Source organism: Phyllostomus discolor, chromosome 7 (assembly GCF_004126475.2).
Source record: "Phyllostomus discolor isolate MPI-MPIP mPhyDis1 chromosome 7, mPhyDis1.pri.v3, whole genome shotgun sequence".
Classification (NCBI taxonomy): Eukaryota; Metazoa; Chordata; class Mammalia; order Chiroptera; family Phyllostomidae; genus Phyllostomus; species Phyllostomus discolor.
In genome coordinates this window covers 95,748,175-95,773,447 of record NC_040909.2, presented here as the reverse complement: position 1 = coordinate 95,773,447, position 25,273 = coordinate 95,748,175, and the positions used below count along the sequence as shown (strand labels likewise).

Sequence of the window (25,273 nt, the reverse complement as noted above, 5' to 3'; positions counted from 1 at the left end):
TCTAACACCATCTCTGTGAATACTGTTATTTCCTCTCCATTGTACACATGTGGAAACTGAGGCTGAAAGAGGTGAAGTTGTTTTGTGGTTTGGGGTTCATGTGACAGAGCCAGGGTGACACCTGGCCTTTTGATGCTGAGCCCACTGCCTTCACCTTCATATTCTTCCTTTTGGAAAAAGCATAGGATCCTCTGACTGACCCGCTTCCTTTCCACACCACACTTAGGGGAAACTAAGTAGAAATACATTCCACAAACAAGTACCAGCGATTCTCATGCAGCCTTGGCTCTAGACCCTTTCCAGGTGTAGCATGGTGGAAGTGTTACTCAGATTCCCATTCTAAGACCAAGAAGGCCTAGTGACAAACCATCATGTAGATTAAACAGCTAATTACTCATCTGACCGGCACTTCAATATAAATACCGATACTATTTTTTAAAAAAGGACAGTTGTAGTTGGCTCAGATTTAGGAAATCAAACAGTATTGGAGATATGGAAAAATAAAACATTAGAAGTCAGATTTCTGACCTGGGGTCTAATCTAACAACACATTTAAAATTTTTTTCCCAACTCTCTTTCCCAACATGTGTGTGCATGGATTGAATTAGCATCTTGTGAGATGCAACTCTTTTTGAATCATGGAACTTCTACTTCAGAAAAAACACACAGGTGAAATTTGTATATCATTTAGGGGATTCATGGGTCCTCTAAAGTCCAAAGGAGTTTTTTGATTTTTATTAATTGATTATTAGTTGATTCCTTGCATTTTATTTCACTTTATGAATGGAAGAATTGTATGGCTGTGCTGTATGAAGAACCTTTGTAGATAAAACCCTCTGATACACAGCTGTTGGACTTCTGGTGGGTTGATGCTGATCAAATCACATTTGTTCAACATCCTGGGATTCTGCCGGATATAGTCTGAATTGATTGGACCAGAATTCCCAAAGAGGTGGCTGTGGAGCTCTGAAAAGAGCGAGTGGACTTGGAATTATCAAACTTGGTTAATTTGGAAACTTTCTTCACCTCCTTGTTCTCAGTTTCTCCTTTTATGTAAAGAATGAAGACCATCTCTGTCATGTGATTATGTGGCATTTAAAAGGAATAACAGACAATGAGCCCTGTAGATAAATCAACCAATAGATAGGCATGAGCCTGGTGATGTTCCTCATGTGTTTGCTTGTTGCTTAAACACTTCTCAGGGGGTCATGTCTGGCTGGCTACAGGTTCTCATGGGTGCAGCCCTGGCAGGTCAGAGAAACTGCAGTGTGGCTGGTGGAAAAGGTCCCTGGGGACTCTGAGCCCAACCTCTTCACAGGTAATGGGAAAACACAGGACCTGGAGAGGCCTCCTGAGAAAGGGAGATGAATATGAAAATCAATATTGCTAAGAAGAAAGTTGGACTAAAACTTTTGGAAAATCATAGTTAGTCTTTGGACCTGTGATCCTGAAGGGCTAAAAGAGCAGCAAAAGAATCTTTTGATGAAAGAAACCTTCATCTAATAAATCTAACGTTTAATCAGTGTTAACGTACAGTAATATCAGAACTCATTAATTAATGATACACTTGGGAAGCTTATAGGAACACATTTATTCATTCACTCTTTCTTATTATCCTACAGGCAGGCATGGAAGAATTTTGAGAGGGGTCGTATCATTTTGCATTAATTAACCCAGTAGGTTTCCATGGCTATTGAGTTGACCTTGAAATCTCTACTTCTGTTGTCTCCATTGCTCTTGCAAGGATGAGGTCTAATGTCTTAGGTCTGGAAGAATTAAGTCTATTTTCCTCTTTTTGAAGTTTAGTTTAATGTTTTCCTTTTTAATTGTGGTAACTTCTCCATATTTTAAGAAGCTCCATATTTTAAGTCACCTATGAAGCTCCAATCTTCTTACTGTCTAGTAGATGACTAATCCATTTTTTCCCTGCTTTTCTTTTCAGATTGAAGAATTTCGAAGGCTGAGGACACATGTGAAGGGGGCAGAACTTGTGGAGGGCTGTGATGGGATTTTGGGAGACAATTTTAGACCCACGCAGCCACTTAGTGACAGAGTCATCAGAGCTGCATTTCAATAGCCTGAAAGAACAGGAACACACCCACCTTCACCCGGGTATGTGCAGATGAAATAAGAAAATGGGCACATAGTTATGTAAACCCACCAGACCAAAGCTACTCTCGTGATGGTCTGGATAATTCAGCAATATGAATTTTATTTTGATAAAGTTTATGACCCTTTTCAAGCTCCATTAATTTACAAGTGAAATAGTTTTATAAAATTTCTGTAGTGTTGAAAAATATCTGCAGACCTTATATTTCCCACCAGAGTAGCCTTTTGTTTCATACTTTGTTTCACTATGGGCTTTCATGAGGAGAGGCACTCTGAGGCAGAGAAATGGGGGAATGCAAGCACCCCTTCAGTTCTTTACTGTGTTGAATCCCTGAAACTTCAGCAGTCACCTCCTGATGACTGAGGACCATAAAGGAAGGGACTAGAGTATGTGAGCCTCAGAGCTGACCCTCATTGTTTAATGCAGGTTTGATTGTATTGTTTTGGGGTGTAGGAGAGGGCAGATCTGTCATGAATGAAAATACTTGTCCTATGGAAGTGCTGTTATTTGATAATCAAGAAGCACCGATTAATCTGAATATGGGTTTTTCATTCATCAAAAAATAACATATACATTTTAATATATTGAATTCAATATATATTCCTTACCCTTATGGAACTAACAAAATAAACATTGCAACCATGGAAAAGATAAAGTCTACAAAAATGACTATATACTGAATTATTTCTTTACCTTGTAATTTGCCTAAGAATGCATTCATAGGTCAGCACCTGGCTGGCACACCACTGCTTCCTGTAAGCATAGTATCCATTGAAATAGTTTCCTAGGTAAGCAGGATGGTGCTTTGACTGTTAAATGGACCATTGGGAGTATATAATCACATACTATATGACTGGTACGGTGAATGGACTGGGCGGTCAAAGATGAATAGAAATCTTTGGCATCCAGAAGCTCACAGTCTCATGAACTAGACAGTAGACAGAGGAATTTTAAAAGGTGATCATTTTGTCCATGTTTCCTAATCCATTTTTCTTGCCTCTCTATTATTACTGTACTCTATGTACCCAGTGTTCTGGACAAACTGCCTTTTTTCTTCTGTGATTGTGCTTTGCTCACACAGTCTTTCCCACACTACCTCTTGCCTATTGATATCCTGGCTGCCCTACAGGCCCAACTCAAATACCACTCTCAGCATGAATTCTAGGCTTCTCCTTTAAATTGTAGCTCTTATTTCACATTCTTTCTTCCATTTAGCTATTTGTGTATTTCTTACTTTTTTGTTAGATTTCAAGCTTCTTAAGGGTTGGAACATGTTTGCTTTGAATCCATTGTGACACATAACACTTTGTATTTTGAATGTCTAGGCAAATTAGAAGTTTCTTAGAAATATGCATATTGTATATTCCAGTCATTCATCCATTCTCAGTTTCTGTGTCAGACAGTACAATTCCTCCCACCCTTCTAATTTTGGAGTTGATGAGAGCCAGGCAAAGTTGCCTTTGGTAGGAATGAGAAGAAACTTTTAGTAATTCATATATGGTAACAATGGAGAAAATCCAAGAGTGCTTTAAGCCAAGCCTTACAGTAGAGGATAAAAACATATATTTAATTAAAAGTCATTATTGAGCACCTACTATGTGATTGGTTCTGGGTGTGCAGAGTTGAGAACAGATGTGGTCTCTACCCACGTAAAACAGAGTCTGAGGTGGGGAGCCTGACATAGAAAAATAAAGACTTCAAAATATGCAATTATAAATTATTTATTATAAATTATAATAAAGTCCACAATCGAGAAGAACAAAGAATGTAGCAATGGAGATTTCTGATAAAAGGAATATCTTTTGCAAAAGTCCCATTGAGGGGCTTCTCCTTTTGGAGGTGGTAAGAAGTTAATGCATTGAAGCACCTGAAAGAAGGCACAGTAAATCTGGGAATAGAAATCAAAGTGGAAAGTTAGGCGGGGCCCATTCTTAGAGGGTCTGTCAGTCACATGAAAGCATCTCTATTCCCACGTCAACAGAGTTGAGATCTCATAAAGACCTCAGGGAGTGGCCTGATCCCATGTCTGTTTTGAGCCGATCACAGGGATTGGATTATAGTGGGCCAGGGCAGGAGTAGAAGAATATTTCAGAAATCAGGTAGCCAAGGTGAAAGATGGCTTAGATACTAGACTAGGAGCAGTGGAGGTGGAGAGATGTTGATGTCTGTGAAACAGACCTTGAAAGTGACAGCTAGTGATAATTTGGATGAGGTGGAGAAAAGTGGAAATATCAAAGATAACTTAGGGGGCTTGAGGTTTTGGAAACTGTGTGGATAGAGCATCATTGAGTGATGCAAGAAAGCTGGAGGAGGCTCTGTTTGGGATGGAAGAAAGAAAAAGTTGGGTGGTAATGTCCAGAAGCTGAGGGGCCTGGGCTGCAGTGAGGCAGGGGAGCCTGCATCAGCTGCTGTCCCCTCCCCTGTTCCATGGGGACCACACAGGTGCTGCCTGTGCTGTGATGGTGTGCAGCTTCCAGAACAGCCATGGAGACCTCTCCTTCAGGCCTGGGACGTTGCAGAGAGCCAACACCCACATCATGAAGTTGGTGGACATGGAGAAGGTAGCTGATGGGTTGCATATGCCATCTCTCCCTGAAATGATATTTGGACACAAGGTTTTAAGAATCCAGCACTGTTCTGGTTTTGGGATTGAGTTCAGTGCTACAGATGTAAACAACTACCAAGGAAGGCTTAAAGTAGCCTGTGCTCAAGAATGGTGGGAAAGCAGGATGGAGGTTGAAGACTATAAGGAGGCTATTAAACCGTATGATTGGGCCTGTACAACAGATTGTTAGGAAACATTACTTGGGGAATCATTTAACTTAAAGGTTGTACTTACAACAGACCATAATAGATACAGAGAAATTGAAAGCTAAAAAACAGATTAAGTTTTTTGAATTTCTCCTGTTTGAGGATGAACTTCATGATCATGGAATTTCAAGCCTAAGTGTGAAAATTAGAATAACACCTTCCAGGTTTTCCCTGCTGTTGCAGTTTTTCTTGAGAACTGTTGGAGTGCTTATCAGAATGAATGACATAAGACGTCACCATGGAGGCTGGCCAAACCTACATGTTATGAGAAGATATGTCATGAGAGAGCAGAATTGCTCATTTAATGCATGTTTCACCTTCCCTCCACACGGAAACTAATGAGATACCATGGCATTCACTGATCAAAGAAGCAGTTTATGAGAAGCTAATATTTCCAGAAAAAGTTGATCATAACCCTGCAGACTCACAAGAAAATGCACCTGTGGAAGAGACTGTGATGTACCATACACTCACCATGGTAATGTTGGAGACCTTGGCTATATGGATGGGGATATTCTTATTATGAAAATTCATTGACTTGTCTGAATGCAGATTTTCTGTAGCCTTAAAGGAAAAAAAAATTAAAAGATTGCTGCAGACAGGTTCCACTAAAAAACAGAGTTGAGTGGGAGCACATTGAATAAGAGACGCCTGTCACTCACAAGTAATGGGCTTACCATGAAGGGAGCTGGAATTTTGATGGTGGAGAACAGAGGAGAGGTCTGAACTGAATACGGGAGTCATTAGCATAGAGATTTTACACTTATGTATAATGTTCTAATGCAGCATAGGCACTAACTCATTAAATGTTCATAAAAATCTTTAGGAGTCTTTACAGGTGCATTAACCAAAGCACAAATAAGTTAGGTTGCTTGCCCAAAGTAATGCAGTCTTGCAGCAGAACTGGATGTTGGAACAGGGCAGCCCGGGCGGCAGAGCCCTGTTTCTTGGCTTTACATGACAGAGGTCAGAGAGTGTCCCCACACTGGAAGTCAAGGTGGAGCATGATGAGGATGCACATGCCATACACAGGATGATGTTGAGTATGAAGGGAGAAGGTAGAGATGCCATGTGATGGCAGCTCTTGATGTGCTGGGCTGGGAGGGGAGCAGAGGCTGCAACAACCGAGGGGATAAGATTGAAGGAGACGTTTTTTGTTAATTGACATAAAATCGATGAACAGCATTGTGTAAATTTAAGGTGTATATCCTGTTGATTTGATACACTTAAGTACTGCAATGGGATTACCACAGTAGCATTGGCTAATGTCTATCATGTCACATATATAGCATTTCTTTTTCGTGGGGAGAATGAGACTTCTTTTTTTTTAAACAAAAGAAATAATAGAAATTCTCTGTATTTTCAGAGGAATGAGTCAGTAGGTGGAGGGGCTGACGGCGCTATTTCCCAGAGGAGTGAAAAGTTGAAAAGGGATGAAATCCTAAGCAAATTTGGAGACTGACTTTTTTAATGGAGTAGATACTTTATGAGCTTTAATAGGAAGGAAGAAGAGGTGATAGTTTATAGACTTTGGGATTCATGACTTGTTTTCATTATTTCAGGAAGAATGGTGTAGCAGCCAGGAGGGCGAGAGCAGCAGGGAAGATGGGAGATTGGAGTAGAGTGAAGGAGGGTTGAAGGGTGGGCTTACAGGAGCGGCCCAGTGAGAAGGACAAGCAGTGAGGTGTGAAGAGGTTTGATGAACATGAATTTATGATTTTCTCCAGCCTAAGTTTAATTTACTATCTGTGAATATCAGTAACTATGAATGACACATTTTAATGAAATAAGATTCTCTTGAATTTTTGATCCATATGTCCCTAGACCAGAGTTACTTCTCTATAAATATTTAAATAAACAACACTATTTTATCGCTGTTACATACGCACGCACGGCATGAGAATTTAATGTTAATGAGATTATGTATATTTCAGATATGTCATATTCACAGTATGATAGATAGTGTGTAATTTTCAAAGTCTTAAATCAATTATACTTTAGGTATTTTGAGAGGAAGATGGACTTGTGTCCATTTCTTGGGGGCTAAGATTACTTAAAGGAGGTCATTTTCCTCGAAATTCCTAAGAATGGTGCAGGACTTCTTTCAAAGGCAACTCCAATTCTGACTTCATCTTTTTATGAATACATTTTTGATCATTTTGTCTTGAAATATGTTATACAAATTTAGTTATAGTTTTACATAAAAATTATATTAGGAAATCAGACTTATGGATGTATGCTTTTTATTTGATATTTAATAATGCCCTAAGGCAGGTAATTCAAATTTTTATTAAAGTGAAATGATTTGACAGTCAAACTTTGAATTTAATGCATGAATGTTTCATTTAAGCTCTTGGAACTGAAAAGAAAAAAAAACCTTTTTTCTTAGGAGTTCTCTAAAAAATGTTTAAAATAATTTAGATTTATTTTAGCTATGTTTTACTAAAATAACTTCAGTTTTTGGACTTAAAATGCCATTTTTTTGCATGACATGTCTAGACATCTGGAAGGCTTTGATAACCAAGACTCATTATTCCCATGAATAATCTGTGACTTTTCACATTACCATTTAAGAAGTATGAGCTCTGATTTTGTACTTGTATAGGGAATTAACATATAACTCACCCAAGTGCAGTGTTAGTTCAGGTTTCTGGGAGCTAGTTGACATTAAGTGATCCCTTACCTACTGAATTTTCTACATGATGTGGGAGGACCAAATCTGAATAACAACGAACAACAAATAAGAACAAGTGTTAGGTCCAGTTTACTTGTTGCTCTTGGTGTTATAATACTGGTGCTAGTGAGTGGTTATTTGCCTACTTGTTTCATTGAGTATTACCCCATTTTTAAAAGGCTATTCTGACTGTTTAGACTTAGTTATTTCCCCCGTGACTCAGGTATCATTAAACTGCACATATGTTTACAGTAAGTATAATTAATTATAATTATTTACTCTCTGTAAAAAACAATGACACAAAGCTTGTTAAATAGTTTTCCTTTATTCCACTTATCAGTGGAAAATATAAGTATACCCTAAATAGATTTAAAAAATTCCCCCAAAATGTAGAAAAGAGTGCATATTAAGCAGCCATCTTTGAAAGATCCCTTTGTCGAACTTGCCCTCATTTTCTTTCTGGGTCTTTGGAGTCACCCCTATCTGTGCTGAACTCCTCCCCATGTGTACTTGTGAATTATTATGTTGTCTTCTGAGCTTTAATGAACTATAGCTAGCATCAATTATATATCAGTTTTCTTTAATAACCGAAAAGAGTTATATGTTAGAAAGGGATAAGACATTATAGGAGAGGAGGGGCTGTGTGGGGAAAGGAAGAATATCAACTCAGAATGACCAGGTAGCTCAGGGGTGTCCAACCTTTTGGAGTCTCTGGGCCACACTGGAAGAAGAGATGTCTTGGGCCACACACTAAATACACTGTGACATATAATCACAAAAACCCCTCATAATGTTTTAAGTAAATTTACGATTTTGTGTCGGACTGCATTCATAGCCATCTTGGGTCTCATGTGGCCCAGAGGCTATGGGTTGAACACCCCTGTTAGGGAAAAGCTATTATCTTTCCCGGATAAATGGGAAGCTGAAAGCCAATTTTAGTCAACAGAACCTGTACTCTTCTCAATCTAATAATTTAGCATAATGCACAGCATTAGGGTGAGGAATGAAAGCTCGATGGATGCAGCTGTTTTAAATTTATTGTATCAGAATTTCTTGAAAATGGAATGAATTTCTTAAAGGGTTTCAAAATGATTTCAGGAAAGGGCCCTGATACCAAGGGTGTTCATCCTATCTATTGTATTTTGATTATGTGATATAAAATTGTTATTAACCTAAGAATGAAAAATATCAAAACTATACAGGCATTTCTTCAAGATTACTAAACTAGGAAAATGCTCCTGGCTTCCATATTTCTGCCTTTTTTATGTTTTAGAAATGTTAGTCATTTGTTGTGCATAAAAATTTCTGAATAATTTAGTTTTCTTCCACCCCCATGAATTCATACAAAATTGTGTTTGGGTAGGAAAAAAGAGAGCATTTTGCTGTCATGTATGTTGAACATTAATATATTCTGATACCTTAAATAGATTTTATGATTTTAAACCGAAAGGGTTTATCTTCCATAAGAAAATCACTGAGAACAGATTATCTTCTCTAAACATGTCCTATTATGCCTTTTACCTCATGAATGCTCAGTTTTGGTCATTTCCTCAAATCAAATTTTTAGCTTTGTTTTTCCACTTTGAGACTTATTAAGAAAACCTTATAGAGAAACATGCACTTCAGTTTCTTCCTCCTTTATCTGCCATGTGTTCCCTCTAGTTCTCTCTCCCCTGATAAAGTCCACAGAGATTTGGGAAAGCAGAGGCATTTTAGAACTAGGGAACTATAAAATCTCAGCACTCACCATCAGAGTCCTCACAGATCAGGCTGGGGGGTCTGCTCTCTCTATAGGGACTCACTCGCACTCACAGCTTCTGTTGCTACTAAATACAGATGATCCACTCATGTGTATTCCTAGATCAGGTCTCTCTTTTAAGTTCTAGAACCAAATGCCTGACTGTCAGTATGACTTTTCTTTTGGATGTGTCAAAGGCATCTCAAACTCAACACACACACAATTGAATTTACAGTATTCCTTCACAGACTTGGCTCTCTTAAAGTTTTCTCAGAAACCCGTCATACTTGACATTCTTCTTCCTCACCTCACCTCATTTCAAATTTTCACTTGTCATCCAGTTCTGCAGATTTTCCTTCTGACAGCTCCAAATTCATCTATACCAAGTTCTGTCCAGAAAAAGCCCAACCATATTAATATAACAAGTATGGTTTGCACGGCATTGAAGTAACCTGGCGGCCAAGGAGAGTAGACTGGAAGACACATGCATGAACAATGACGACTTCACTGTACTAGTCAGTGGGGGTGGTAGAAGCCATTGAGTGAGCATGTGTACTGTGTGGCTATCACATTATAAAATGACTGAGTGAGCAGAGCAATGAATCTGCATCAAATTTTGTATTAAGCTTGAACATTCCTCTGCAGAAACCATTCAAATGATTCAGGAGGCCTCAGCTATGGGAATCTGGTGATTGGCAGCTTCATCAGACAATGTGCCTGCTCATGCATCACAACTTGTGCAGTTTTTCTGTGAAACATCAAATCACCCAGGTGACTCAACCCCTCTACAGCCCAGATTTGGCACCCTGCAACTTCTAGCTTTTCCCAAAACTAAAATCACTTTTGAAAGGGAAGAGATTTCAGACTCAATGAGATTTAGGAAAATCTCATATGATAGGGCAGCTTATGGCAATTGGGAGAACTGTGTGAGGTCCCAAGGTGCATACTTTGAAGGAGACTGAGCCATCATTGTCCTGTATACAATGTTTCTTGTATCTTATATCTTCGTCAATAAATGCCTCTATTTTTCATAGTACATAGCTGGATACTCTCTGGACAGCTCTGATGTCTCCAGCTTCATCCTCACAACCCATCAATTTACTGTCATCTCTCACCTAGACTGTTGCAAGAGCATCCTTCTCTTCTATGTTGAAAAAAGGTTTATAAAAATAACAGACATGGATAACATAGGGCACTCAAATGTGTGTGTCAATTCTGAGAAATTGGTACAAGAATGTTAAGTAGGATTCCGAATCCACACATGAGCACAGTGGAAAAATAACTAATTGGCACCATTTTCCATTAGGGGCTGGTGGTGGTATTGTGGTTTGTTATTGCCATCCACATGAAATATAGTATTGTTGCCATCTGATTTAAATGCCTCAGCTAGTGAGGTACAGTCTTTTGGAATGGGCTTTGGAAATTTATCTGCATTAGATCTACTACTATGTAACTTCTTGTTGTGTTAGCAATTACAAGGAAATAAAAAAACATAATGAAAGAATGAAGTTCTCTAATTCACTTTCTATTTAATATTTTCATTTCATTGTGTAATAGTTATGGTCCTGATGATTATACTTAGCAAAATGCTTATGTATAGCTTCTGTTTTCCATTACAGTGCTTCTTAAATCCCTTAAAAATTTCTGAATTCTTGTAATTTCAGTGGTTAGAAACTCATAAAGGCCTTTACACCTTGTCTGTAGAAAGTATTTTCAGGAACAGCTTAGAAGCATGGAGTTGAAATGGATTTCAAAAGTTATTTAATCTAGTCTTCTGCCTGAGGAGGTAGGTCTTCAACTACATTATTCTAGATGGTTGCTTCCCTTATCTAGAAACAAACAAGCTAGCAAACCTTTGTTGTCTGACGATACCTACTTCAGACATTTGTTACTCCTGCCTAATGCAAAAAAGAAAAAGAAACCCTTATGAACTGCTGTCTGTAAAGTATTAACTAAATTGGAATGCCATTTCAATAGTAATATTTTTATAGCTTGCCATGAATAAATATTTTTTATTATTGTAACTGGTTATATTCTAAGTATCCCAAGATTTATATTTTTCTTCTCTTTGCAGCCGGTGAGAAGTCCTATAACCTTTATGCTGCAGAGAGACTTATAATTTTTCACAGATATGAATGTTCATTCTGATTTTAGTATTGGGACAACCAATGGGTCTCCAATAACTTTTCTTTAAAGAATGATTATATTTAGTGGTTCCCAGCAATAAAATCACTGTGATTAGGAATAAAAGATTATAAATAAGAATAACAGTGTTATTAATCATCTGAGTTAGTCATTTATGGCACATTCCTGTACCTGAAATAGTTCCATAGGAAATAATGCTAAAATCCACATTTACTTATAATTACACATAATACAAACCTCTCATTATAATATTGCCCAAATCCCAATCCAACTTAATTTCACTGAATTTAATTTCTGGACTAAAAGCATTAAGCTTGAACTAGTGAAAAATGTATAATATGTGCATTTAATTAAGAAGTAATTAGATACTCAATCACCCTTACAACACACCAGGGATTAGGGAAGAAGGAAGAAAAACATGATGCACTGTAGTGTATGAAATAGTTCCCTTAATTAGTTTAGTGCTAATTGAGATCGAGAAAGTGTCAAAGTTTCATAACATAGGTTTACTTGAGTAACTTTAAAAGCTAATAGTGTTTAATGTCTTATGATAGTTTGATGCAAAGAAATGTAGAAATGACCACCCTATATGCTTTATCCTAGAGTTTTGATTAAGTTTGTACATTCATTGTACGTTTTGCACATTAGTGAGTGATGGAAAGTAAAAAACATATATGTTTTGTAGTTCAGATATTTTGTTATATTCTACCTAATTTAATCCTCACAACAATTCTGTGAGGCATGTGTTTTTATTTTTATTATAGAGATAAAGATACTGAGGCTGAGAGGGGTTGATTAACTTGTTCAAGGTCATAGCCATTAAAGTGCAAAGCAAGGATTCAAACCCAGGTAGGTTTAACTGCAAATCCTGAGCTCTTTCACTATACCACATTTCACATAACAAAGGGCAGAAAATTATGAAGTCCTTTACATCCTTGCCTCCTTGTCTTTTTTTCAGAAAAGTTCCTGGGAATCAGATTTCTGGGGGGAAAGGAGATGCATGTTTTCATTTTTGGTAACATTGCTAAACTACCTTCTAAAGAGTGTTATGCTAATTTTTGCTTACACCAGTGATTATTTTATAGAAGGTGTTTTTGTCATTTATTTTTATCAGTCACTTTGTATAACTTTCATCTGCTTTCTCATCTTTTTACTCTTCACTTTCTTGAAATGTGTTCATTTCCATCTACCTATTGAAATGGCTATGGCACTATTCACCTTGATTTATTTCTCTTTTTCTTGTTTGTTCCCATGTCTCCAAATACATGTTCATGGAAGAAAATTCAAACAATACAGAACAAAAGGAAGAGGAAGCAAACATTTCCTCCTCTCGGTGATAGCTGTCCCCAGCGCTGGGGCATTCTGGTGAACGTGGGGGATCTGTAGCACGGGGGATTGGGGATGGCTCAGGTTCCATCCTGACGCCCCACTAATTAGCTGTGTGACCTTGAAAAAATTACTAATATCTCTAAGTCTCCTTTTTTCAGTCACTTAAATGAAGGCCATAATAGTGCCCACCTCATAAAGTGGTTGTGAGGGATATGATGAAATAATGTAACCAAAGACCTTAATTTGGGTCCACAATTAAGTGTTCAATAAATGTTACCTTCAACGTAGTTTTGTCCATTCGATCTTTCCTTATGCACATACGTATTTCATATGGGCATGTGGACATGTGGTGGTCCTTATGCGATGACATTATGAGGGCTGTTTTCTACTTGATGATACATGTTTTCATGCATTTGAAGAGATGGTATACTTTTAAATGATTTTACATAAATTGCCTTTAAATATGTTACAAAATTTACTGAGGTATTCTTCTATTATTGTATATTTAGATCATTCCCAGTATTTTGCTATAATCAATAAGACTATGGTTAATTTATGCATTTATTTCCTTAGTAATAAATTCTAAGAAAAATTCTTAGTAATAAGATTATTAGATCAGAAAGTGAATTGTAATATGCATATATGCATATTACATGCATATATTACATTAATTGTAATATGCACATATGCATATTACATGTATGCAATATGCATATATGTAATATGTATATATTGTAATATATTGTATATGCATATTACTCTCCCCAAGAATTATATCAGTTTATGTTTCCCCTAACCATGTTCCTAACTACATATTTATTTATTTTTACCTTTATCAACATTGAGCATTTTCATTTTTTATTCTTGCCAATCTGATTAAAAGTGACTCTGTTATGTTAAGTATTCCTGTGAATACTTGATTTTATTCTAATTTCTTTCTTTCTTTTTTTTTTTTAAGATTTTATTTATTTATTTTCAGAGAGGGGAGGGAGGGAGACAGAGAGAGAGAGAGTGAAGCATCAATGTGCGGTTGCTGGGGGCCATGGCCCACAACCCAGGAATGTACCCTGGCTTGGGAATCGAACCTGGGACACTTTGGTTCCCAGCCCGCGCTCAATCCACTGAGCTATGCCAGCCAGGGCATTGATTTTATTCTTGAATTTCCTGTTCTGTCCCATTAATCTGCCTGGTCATGATCGCCGACCACCATGTGTGTGGCAGGAGTGTGTGTTTTAGTGTCTGGTGTGACAAGATCCCTTACTAATCTTTTTGGCAGAATTTTCCTGGCTATTTTCACATGCTTAATTCTCCCAGAGAAAATATAGGATCATTTTGTCAGAAAGACTGAAATAAAGAGTAAAAGAAAGAGAAGGTGAGAAAAAGTGAGAGAAAAAGAAAGGAAAAAGAATCTTGCCAGACATTTTCCTTTAGATTGATTGACTGTAGAGAAATTTGAAGAGAATTAATATTCTTATAATATTAAATCTCTTTGTCAAACAAACATAAACAGGTCTATGCTTATTTAAGTTTTTATGTTCTTTGTACGTTGCATAGTTCTCTCTTCTCACTAAATTTACTTCAGGATGCACATTTGCTCTCTGGATCAGCCTGAGGTATAGCTTGATGAGGAACACAGCATCTCTACTTTCTGCCCCACAGCTTGGGTAAATTATTGATATTCTCTCAGCCTCAGTTTCCTCCTAAGTGAAATGGAGGCACTGAGAGTCATACCTCTTAGAGACACTGTGAGGATTAAATGAAATATGGTAAAATGCATAGGGCAGTGCTTAGCAAAGACTTAGCATTCAACAAATGTGAGCTATTACTAATGTTATTGTTATAATCAGCAACTTTGATTAGTGTCATTTTCCATTAAAATGATATATTGGCTAATATTATTTCATTGGAAAAATAATTGCTTAAGTCTGTCCTTGGCTTTCTTACTAATCTTTTCTATAGTTTCAATAATATTCCAGTAGATTGTTTTGAATTTTTTAAGTAGACCATGATCACATCTGTAAATGACAATTCTATCTCCTCCATTCTAATTTTAATACTATTTTATTCCACCATCTAGTACTTTCAGAATAATGTTAAATAAACTAACAATGATGTCTGGTACCCCTATTTTATTTCTGATATGCTTGGTTTTTATTTCCAAATCCAGAGGCATTGTCCACTCTCTTTCCTTTAAATATTCAAAAGCATTTGTTGCTCTTGACCTCTTTCTTTCTGTATTTATTTTTCCTCATCGTCACCTCATCCTGTTACTGGTGGGTATGTTGTAATGGAAGGACATTAATTTTTAGCCTTCTGTTCTGTGTATGGCAGTATTGAAGGGGCTGTGTTAAAATATAAACACAGACACAGACTCTTCCTGAAGGAGTTTGCAGCCTAGCGTTGGGAGTTAATCAGGTACACAGCTACCTTTAGATCATAGCAGCGTGTGGACACTGCCCTGAGAGAGGTCCTACTAGTGAACAGGGGAAAGAGACCATTCTGAAAGATAAGAGTCCCTACATCAGGCAGACAGCTGTTTTTTAGACAACTTATTTTGGAGAGTTTACATTGAACTATCTTACTTAAAGAGGGATGCTTTAGTGTGTTATCAGTAAGCTGAGCCAGACTCACCGAAACTTAGGTCAACCAGGTGACCTGTGGTGGTTTCTAAGAATTAGGGCATGTGTGCACACGTGCTTCTTTATTTTTGATAGCTGTTCAGGGAATTCTCCAGTAGTGATCTGATTTGCACTCATTCCCCAGGGCATTCTTGTAGAAGATAATGTAGGGTTCAGAAATAGTCACATGAAAGATAGCATCTGTTATTATATTGAAATATCTGATAATTTAGACGACTTCTTAAGATATGGCCATACTTCAAGGCCTCATCATGGACAATGATCATTGTATAATAGAACATTCCCTTTCATAGTTAAGCTTTCTTATTATTTATATATAGATAAATGGGTATTTGGAGCAAGTCCCAAAGGAGAGAAAGTCAGCCAGATTACCTTTGCATATTGAAAGTGTCATTTCTTTAGATTGCTGTACCAAATAAATTTATATTCTGATTACCAAGGAATACAGTTATTATGAAAACTTTAGAAAATACACAAATATATAAAAAGGAACTTTTATTTTAAATACTGGTAATTTATTAAGCCCAGGCAGTTAATTTTGTTTCCACCACAAACTGTAGTAAAATAACAGGAAATAGATTTTTTTTAAGTGCACAAACCTACAAGGGGAGTGAAAACAAAAGAGGAGACAACAGCAGCAATATTTTGGAAGCTGGAAGCAGATGGTTGTGTGGTAATGGATTTAGCAGATGTGAGGAACAAGCCTGTTTACATGACAGAGTTTCTCAAAAGTCCCAGGAATTGGTGGCAACAGACATCACTAGAAGTTGGAGTGCAAGGAGGCTCAAATCATCTGTGTTGGTGAGAAGCTGTTTAAGAAGCACATACATCCCCAGATCCACTCCAAATCTTTGGTGGATGCCTGGAGATACCCTCTGGAGATGATGAAGAGTCTCTCATTAGGGGTCATAGGCACAGTTGATCAGTGTACCACGCATTAAATAACATCCTCATACCTCATGTTCCCCTCTTCCACCCCTGCCTTGGCCTCCAATGTATTGGTAGTAAGTCCCCTACGCAGACAGGTGGCTGGAAGGATCTTTCCAGAGAATATTACACCCAGAGTCTTCTCTACTGAAATCTGCCAGTCAGTTCACCCTGTGGTGAGGGTATGACAGATAGGTCCCCTGTGTGCATGGAACCTCCCACCTGGTTTCTTGTAGTGGTTGTTCTTTCTCAGGTATGAGCAGTTAAGGATGTTTGAAGAAGGACTATAACATGTAAGAGTCTAAAACAAACAGAAGAAGGCAAGATATAAGAAATAAATATCTAGGAAGAGAAAAACTTCAGAAAGTTCAGCATTCAGATCTTCAGAGAGGTAAGGAAAAAGTTGCAACCATTGCATAGGAATAGGATGCTACTAAAAAACTGAAAACATGAAAGCAGAAATGAGGACCTCTGGTCAAGATGGTGGCATAGGCAGACATAACTCACCTCTTTGCACAACTACATTAAAATTACAACTAATACATAGAACAACCATCACTCAGAACCATCAGAAACTGAGTTGAATGGAAGTCTGACAACTGTGGAATTAAAGAAACCACATCATCCAGACTGGTAGGAGGGGTGCAGACACAGAATGGGCTGGTTCCATATTCATATGTGGTGGATAAAAATTCAGGAGGGATGTATTAGGAGCGAGGACTCCCAGACCCACACCAGGCCCCCTGGCCCAGGATTCCAGTGCCAGGAAGATAAATCCCCACAAAAACTTCTGGTTGCAAAAACCAGCAGGGGTTGAGTTGGTGGAAGAAACTTCTGGAGCCCCAAGCAGTTCCTCTTAAAGAACCCACACTAGGAATCACCTACTTAGCCATACTCCCTTTGAGCTCCAGCACCAGGGTAGCAGCTTGAAAGGCACTAGTGGTATACAGGGAGAAAGTGAAATGTCTGGCATCAGGACAAGCAGAGGCCATTGTCCCTTTGCTAAATTCTACCCCCACAGAGCTGGCAAGCTGGTGCCATATCTGAGACTCCAGCAACCTGGCTAACACTGTTTGACTTGTCTTGAAGATCCCCAGAGGCTTTGCCCCACCCAGCTCATGGGCCCATCCAAGCTGCTTTTCCATAAGAATGGCTGGTCTTGGCTCCTAAATCTTATCAAACAAGCAACAGCTGGCTTCACTGAACCCCAGCTGTAGCCAGCCTAGATTCACATCTTGGGTTAGCCTGGGAATCTCTGAGCTCAGCACAAGTAGCAGCCATCTCAGATTGCTTTATAGCTCAGGCAGGCCCCAGGCAAAACACCAGTGGGGGTTACTCTTGGCCTAAACCACCTGGGAAACCCCGGGGCCTGTGCACCCAGTGTACAGCTATAGATCACACCAGAGCACCACAATCTTGCTCCTGCACAGCTGATCCTCCATGGAGGACAGAGATTGGTAGCAAGTGCTCACAGCCAGTCACTGCAGCTTACTAGCCTGGGTAAATTCCTCTCATTGACCTGCCAACAGCAACCAAGGCTCAACTACATGAGGAGGGTATATTTAGCCCAAATGAAGGGTGCACCTCAAGTACCCAGCTTGGACCCTACAGGACACCTACTACATTAGGCCACACTACCAAAACACTGAGTCAAAGCAGCTCTACTTAATATGTAGAAACAAACATAGGGAGGCTGCCAAAACAAGGAGACAGGAAACATGGCCCAAATGAAACAACAGATCAAAGCTCCAGAAAAACAGCTAAGTGAAATGGAGATAAGCACTTTATCAGAGGAAGAGTTCAAAATGCTGGTTTTAAGGATGCTCAAAGAACTTAGTGAGGACCTCAGCAGCATAAAAAAGACCTGGTCAGAAGCAAAGGATACACTAATTGAAATAAAGAACAATTTACAGGGAAATAACTGTAGAGTGGATAAAACTCAGGACCAAATCAATGATTTGGAGCATGAGGAAGCAAAAAGCAACCTATCAGAAAAACAAGGGGAAAAAAAGAATCCATAAAAGTGGAGATAGTATAAACAACCTGTGAAACAGCTTAAAGGGGTCCAACATTCGCATCATAGGGGTGCCAGAAGGAGAAGAGAAACAGCAAGAAATTGGAAATATATCTGGAAAAATAGTGAAAGAAAATTTCCCTTTTTTTGGTGAAGGAAATAGACATATAAGTCCAGGAAGCACAGAGAGTCCTAAACAAGATGGATGCAAAGAGGCCCACTTCAAGACACATAATAATGAAAAGACCAAAGGTTAAAGATAAAGAGAAACTTTTAAAAGCAACAAGAGAAAAGTTAGTTAACAGATGGTTGATGGAGTGGGGAAGGGGAGAATGGGTGAAGAGGTGAGGGGAAGTACAAACAGAAGTACAAATAGGTGGTTACAGAATATCCATGGGGATATAAAGTACAGTATGGGAGATGGAGTAGCTGAAGAACTTAATACACATGATCCATACATGTGAATCAATGCTGGGGGGACTGCCTGAGAGAGTAGGTGGCAGTGGGTGGAGGGGGGCAAAGATGGAAAAATCAGGACAACTATAATAGCATAATCAATAAAATATAATTTAAAAAAGCAGAAATGAAAAAAATTTATAGTAGAATCAGAAGGCAGAATTGAAGGAATTTCTTGGAAAGTAGAGCAAAACCAGGAGAGAATAGAATAGGAAAATTGGAAAACCAAGTTAGGAGCTCCATTATCCAAATAATAGGAAAAGGAGAAAAATGGAGAAAATGGAGGGGAGGAACCACCAACAAAATTATTCAAAACATTTTTTCTCCCTGGCTGGTGTGGGTCAGTGGGTTGAATGCTGACCTGCAAACCAAAAGGTCACTGGTTTGATTCCCAGTCAGGGCACATGCCTGGTTTGTGGGCCAGGTCCCCAGTGTGGAGGCATAGGAGAGGCAAACAGTTGATGTCACATCTATGTTTCTCTCCCTCTCATTCTCCCTCCCCTCCCCTCCCTCTCTCTAGAAAGAAGTAAATAAAATAAAAAAAATTTAAAAAGTTTTCTCAGAACTCATGGACTTAAATTTACAAATTGTAAAAGACTCACTGAATTTCTAGCATGGTAGATCAAAATATACATACCCATGCAGTATTACTGTGAAATTTCTGGACAATGAGCGAAAATTAAAGTGAGAAAAAACAAGTTGAAAATCAAAGAACCTGGAATTTGGATGTCAAACATCATGACAGTATATTGGAAGCTAAAAGTCGATGAAGGATGGCCTTCAGAATTCTGAGGGTGTATTACAACCCACTTAGAAATCCTTGCTCAGGCGAAATTTCAATAATTTGCCATGACTTCTCAAAGTTGTTTTTAGGTATCAAAATCACCAAAGATTTACTTTCCAGGAAACTTGCTGCATTTTGCTTCACCAAAATGCAGCAAGCTGAGAGAACAGGTGTGGGATTCAGGAAACAGGAGATCAGACAAGGGAGATTGCCAAAGTGATGGTGATGTGAGGTCGTAGGCAGAGATGGTGTCAGTCCGGATGTGAGCAGATGAGAAGGATGTAGAAGAGTTTTCTTAGGAAGATGAAATTGATAGACTGTGTGATGCCTTATCTTCCTGAGAGTAGAGTCAAGCAGTCGGCAGGTAGTTTTGAGTTGAGTACATAGGAAGCTAAGTTGGAAAAAACTGGAGATAATTATTAACTCCAGGGAAAACAAAATTTTGTGCAGGAAGGGAGAATTAATGGTATATTAATAAATATAGCTCAGCTCTAAATAATATTTACATCATTGCAGTAGTAAAAGCTGAATATTGATCCAGCCAAAATTATTACATAACCATATTGGGGGAATGGGGTGAAGGGAAGGGTGTATGTGTATATAGGTGATGATATGTGTGTGGGTTGGGGCTGACAGGGGAAAGCGGGTCATGTCTTCATTCTCCACAGGAAAAGTCAACAGATGATACCAAAACAGAAAATTGAAAAGGAGCAGTACAATCATACTACTTAGTTCTATGGTGTTAATAAAATAATCAGCGAAAAGTGTTGAGGAGGAGGAAATTAGTGGTGGACTGATAGTTTTAGCAACAAACCTCTTAGCATCATTTAGCAAACCTTTTAGCATCATTTAACACATTTAAACTATGTGCAAGCATAATTTTGAGGTTTATAAATAGGAGTAATTGCTGCTGTTATGTTACTTTTTAAAATGTTTGTACACACACACGCACACACATAGAAACATTTTTTAGGAGTGTTTGCCATGGGCCAGATGCCGTGCTGGACCTTGGGAACACTGTGCGGATGAGAACAAGTCTTCACCCATGAACACTCACTGGAGTGATGGAAAGTAAATTTCCAACACCTGCTGTGGAAAACCGTAGGCCCTCCAGCAGTGCACTTCCAGTTTCAGTGAGTGAGATGCCTGTCCGTCACCCGAAATTGTCACTAGGAGTTCAGTTATGTGCCTTGGAGGCGCTGCTGTCACATTGTATCTGTTGTCATATTACATTCTCACACAATCCCCCCAAGGTAAGATCTGTTACGTGAGGCTTAGAAAGGGCAGGTAGATTGTCTAAAATTTATTTAGCAAGTCGGTGACAGAGTTTGAATTTGAACTCAGGTCTTACTGATTTGAAATCCATTCCCCAGGTTGTTATCGATTGAAACATTTTCCCAGGTAATCCGGTATCTGCAGTGAACAAGATCGGGTGTCTGTCTTCAGGGGGAAGTAATACCAAGATCACTCTCAGAAGTGGCCTTTTCTTTGTTTGAAAACTATAGAGAAGGAAGTACTCAGCTAGCATGGAGTATTATCTTTGGTGTCTTCTGTGAGAGAGATTTCAGCAGAGTGAGCACCTAAGTTCACCAGCAGAGTCCACTGTCAGAGAAATTAGAATTCATTCGGCACTTTTTGGAGAACCCTCTAAATTGAACCCTCAGAGCTTCAGAAATGAATGAAACACCAACGAACAGGAGCATTGGCTGCCCTGTGGAGTATGTTCAATGTTCAATGCTTTGGATTAAGACCTGACCTTGTATGATTAGAGTGATGGGATATTTACTTAACCTATATTTTCTTCAGTTGATGTTTTAGACCATGGTAGTTTAATTTTAGAATAGCTGGATATATTCTTAAAGTGAGGTTTTATTAGTTTTATAAATTTGGAATATTTGCCTCTAGACTAGCCTTTCCCAAGTGTGTTCTGCAGAGCAATTGGCCACCGAGATGTTGAATCAAGAGGTGACTGTCCACATAAATTTGAAAAATCCTGTATATAATATTCTCCTTTTGGAGATTTACAATGCAGGTTAGCATGTTAGAGAGTCTGAGATGGTTTTATATGAAAGAACCATATTTTACTACATTTAACCAGCATTTCCACAATTTTTCTGAACATGGATTCATTTTTCCAAGCTACTTCTAGAGTTATGTGGAACACATTTGAGGAAATAGGGCTCAAGGGTGTAGTCCTTTTGCAGAAAATTCATACATTATGACCTTTAGGCTCATTTTAGCTCTGCAATGGTGTGACTTCACAATTTTAATCATCAGTCAGTTTCATGTCAGTCATTTTGACTTATAATTTGTTGGGCTGTGTTTAGTTAAGAATATGCAGATTATGACCTCCGAAAGGAGGAGGCACAAGCCACCACATGGCTGGGCAGGTGTCGCCGTAAGCATCTGAGCTCCCACTTTGGGGAAGTGAAAACCTAGGGGCCGTTTTGATTGAAGGCATAGTTTCAATACACACACACACAGGAAACAAAGTCACAAGATTTATATTTATAGATGCCAGAATGGGGGTGCAGTGAGCCTTGGGGAAAGCAGTCCTCCATCCCAGGTCTCAGTGAGAAGGAGAGAACAGGGTAGCAAGCATCTATTTATGTATAAGGAGTTTGGGTTGGGAGTCACTATTTTTTTCACGGGCTCAGCTCTGAGTGGTCATTTTAAAAGCTGACCCAGGAAAGCAAGGCAGAAACTGGTGGTGGGAATTCTGAGCTTGGATCTTTGTCTAAATGTCCAGATGCAGGAGTGAGCAGGGTTTCCATGCTGTGAAATGCTTAAGCAGCAACTCAGAATGGCTGTTTTCTCATCACATAGGTTATAATTGTCCAACATATACATAAACAATGTCCTGTTTTACCTTTGAAATCATATCCTTGAGGCATAGTCTCAAAGCTTTGGTCATGACTCACTATCTTTTTTGCAAGGTAGTCTGGATATATATACCCCAGCATTATAACTATTTTCTAATAATTTTTCAGAAATGATATATATTAACATGTACATATGCATGCATGTGTAGACATGTGTGTACATATGTACAGGCACATCCATGCACGTACCACACATGGACAAATTTAAAGTATATTCCAATGTACCATAATTTATTAAGGAAGGAAGTCATTTGGTTTGTTTCCATTTTTTTTGTAGCAGGAAATATCCTTGCACACAAAGTCCATGTATGATTGCATGGTTATAACTATATGATGAGCCCTTAGAAGTATAATTCCAGGTCAAAACTATATCCATTCTAAATTTTAATAGGTCTTTTTTGGTCAAAAGATTAGAGCAGTTTACCTTTAGCCACTGTGTGAAGGTGTCAGTTTCAGCACCCCCATCTTGGGCCGCAGGAGGGGATGCTATCAAACTGAAAGCAGATGTCACTTTCCTCAATGGGAAACTCATGATCTCACAAAGTGCTCTTTTATATATGTATTATTCTCCGTTTGTTATTTATCCATTTCTTTAACAGAATTGTAAAGTTATTTGGGGACTAGGAAGAAGTGGCCTTTGTGCCCAAGTTGTTGTTATCAATGATTATTACACATAAAATTAATGGTGGTAGCTGAAAGCTTTATTTTATTATTAAACATCATATGTAAATTTTTGTTTAGAAAACATTTCACACATTATTTATTTTGGTGTAAAATATTTGTTGCTCTGAAATTTTGCATAAATAGATTCTGCCATACCAATTAAAATTGTGGTAGAATGGAGAAAATTTGCAGAGGTGACAAACTTGAGCATAAAGATATTTAGAAATTTCTCCATTTTTTTATGAAGTCTTTGTTTTTACTTTCTCTTATTGAACTGTAAAAAGATGTTTCAGTCTGCTGTGGAGGAATGTCAGTAACATAATCGACTCATTCTTTTTGCATGAAGGAGGAAGACAGTGGTCGTATAGTGCCCCTGGATGAGAAATGGATACTTTTGAGCTGCAGCTCCGGTTTTTCCTGAAAGCCCGCATTGTTTATCTTCATCTAATCCAGCTCTGATGGACATCTGTGGCAGTTGCCTGTACAATGCTCTAATGAAATATTAGAAATGGCTGTACATTCAGGAGAAACTCCGTATTATATATCCACATCACTGCTGGTAGTATTCATATTTTTGCACATACTGTTTATTGCTTACATGTAGAAGAAATGAAACTAGTTTTCAGAGTTGTTATTAATATAAATATATATCATGTAGTAATGTCAAGACAGGAAAAATACATTTCCAGCATTAGCAGTCCTTCATTTCCTGTCCCCAACAGAAAATTCACTCCTTCAGAGAATGATGTAATTCCTGATAATAAAATAAGAGTTTTGATCAAGAACAGTGTACGGCTTCAAAGTGGAATGTAAAGGATTAGTAAAAATCATATCTCATGTTATTTTTCAGCCCCCATACCACAATTGATGCTAGGCTGGTTTCTTATTATGGAAAACTGTTGGGAAGTTAATGCAAAAATATAATACTCACTTTATATATTACTTTCTTAGTAAAAGGATTTATTTGAAGATATGAATCTAATCATTTATTTGATATATTAGAAGCTGAAGTTTCTAGGACACAATAGCAACACAAATTTAATAGTATCCCTGTAATAATTTAGTATTGTACATTTTGTAAGGCTTCAAATATTTTATTGTGTGGATTTCATGTCTTCAGTATATTGAGATGTTTCTTTCCAAGATGACCAACAATATCTTTATTTTAATTAATTTTAAGTGCTACTGACAAATTCAAGCATATGCTCATATATAGTTAAGTGTGACAGAATGAGATAATTTATGTAAAATGGTAGAGTGTGTGGTGCAAAACAAGTACTTAATAAATATTTGTTATAATTCCTGTTGTAAAACTAATAACTTCAATAATATAGTCCCGATTTGGAGGGATTTGTGTGATGCAAAAAATCTAAGTTACAACAGAAATGATAAAGGTGGAACAGGCATGTGCTGAGAGGTTTTAGAGGTGTTGAGTAGAGGTTGTAATAATGACAACATTAAATTCAGATAAAAATCACACTAAATGTCCTTGAAATTGGAAATGTGGCAGGTTCATGGTGGAGCCCAAGGCAGGGAGAGAAAGCCAAGAGCTGCGGCAGAGTGAGGGAAAGCAGAGTCTTGTGAAGGGCTGGTCCTGGGTTGCCTGGACCACATCAGGGCAGTGTCAGGCAGAGCTCGAGAGGCAGAGGCAAGCCCTGCATTCTTCCTGCCACTGTTCCTTGTATGTATACAGACGTGAAGAAATGACAAAGTGTGGTTACAAAAACTGTGGCATATGTAAACATTTATATCTGACAGACAAAACTGATAAACCACTCATTTAGCACTGACTGCGGGTGGAGCCTCTTTTGCAGTCCACATCAAAAGACAGACTCTGAAGCTTTTCATGCAGGAGAGGCCAAATGGGCTGCCCACTCCTCGGGCTGACCCTATGTTCAGGTCCGGGGCCCGAACGGCTCACAGGCACCCGGCTTCTCTGCTCCTGAGCAGATGGAGGCTGTTCCTGAACCTAACTTCTGATGCATCTTGTAGTCCCCAACCATCTGTCCCTTAAAAATACAAAATAAACATAATAAAAATGAATTCACATGACTTTCAAGGTGATATCGAGTTTCCCATATTTTCCTTTTTCTTCTTCAAT

General features: G+C 38.3%; 1 protein-coding gene and 1 pseudogene across 4 annotated transcripts in view; both read left to right on the top strand.

Moving 5' to 3' along the window:
- The window catches only part of CA8 (carbonic anhydrase 8), a 111,969-nt gene extending 87,394 nt beyond the window's left edge, over nucleotides 1–24,575 (top strand). Inside the window, exons 8-9 of one of the 4 annotated variants that reach the window (XR_004904352.1) lie at nucleotides 1,943–5,399; nucleotides 23,519–24,114. Coding sequence is in view for 3 of the 4 variants with exons in the window: in XM_028534030.2 (XP_028389831.1) it covers nucleotides 1,943–2,077 (135 nt within the window). In the remaining variant the exon portion in view is untranslated. Of the gene's footprint in view, nucleotides 1–1,942; nucleotides 5,400–10,367; nucleotides 11,251–13,795; nucleotides 13,808–23,518 lie in introns of those variants that run through there. The other 3 variants (XM_028534030.2, XM_036031141.1, XM_036031140.1) reach the window with 3 other exon arrangements.
- On the top strand, nucleotides 4,551–24,291 carry LOC114514804 (annotated as a pseudogene).
- Nucleotides 24,576–25,273: the final 698 nt, after the last annotated feature.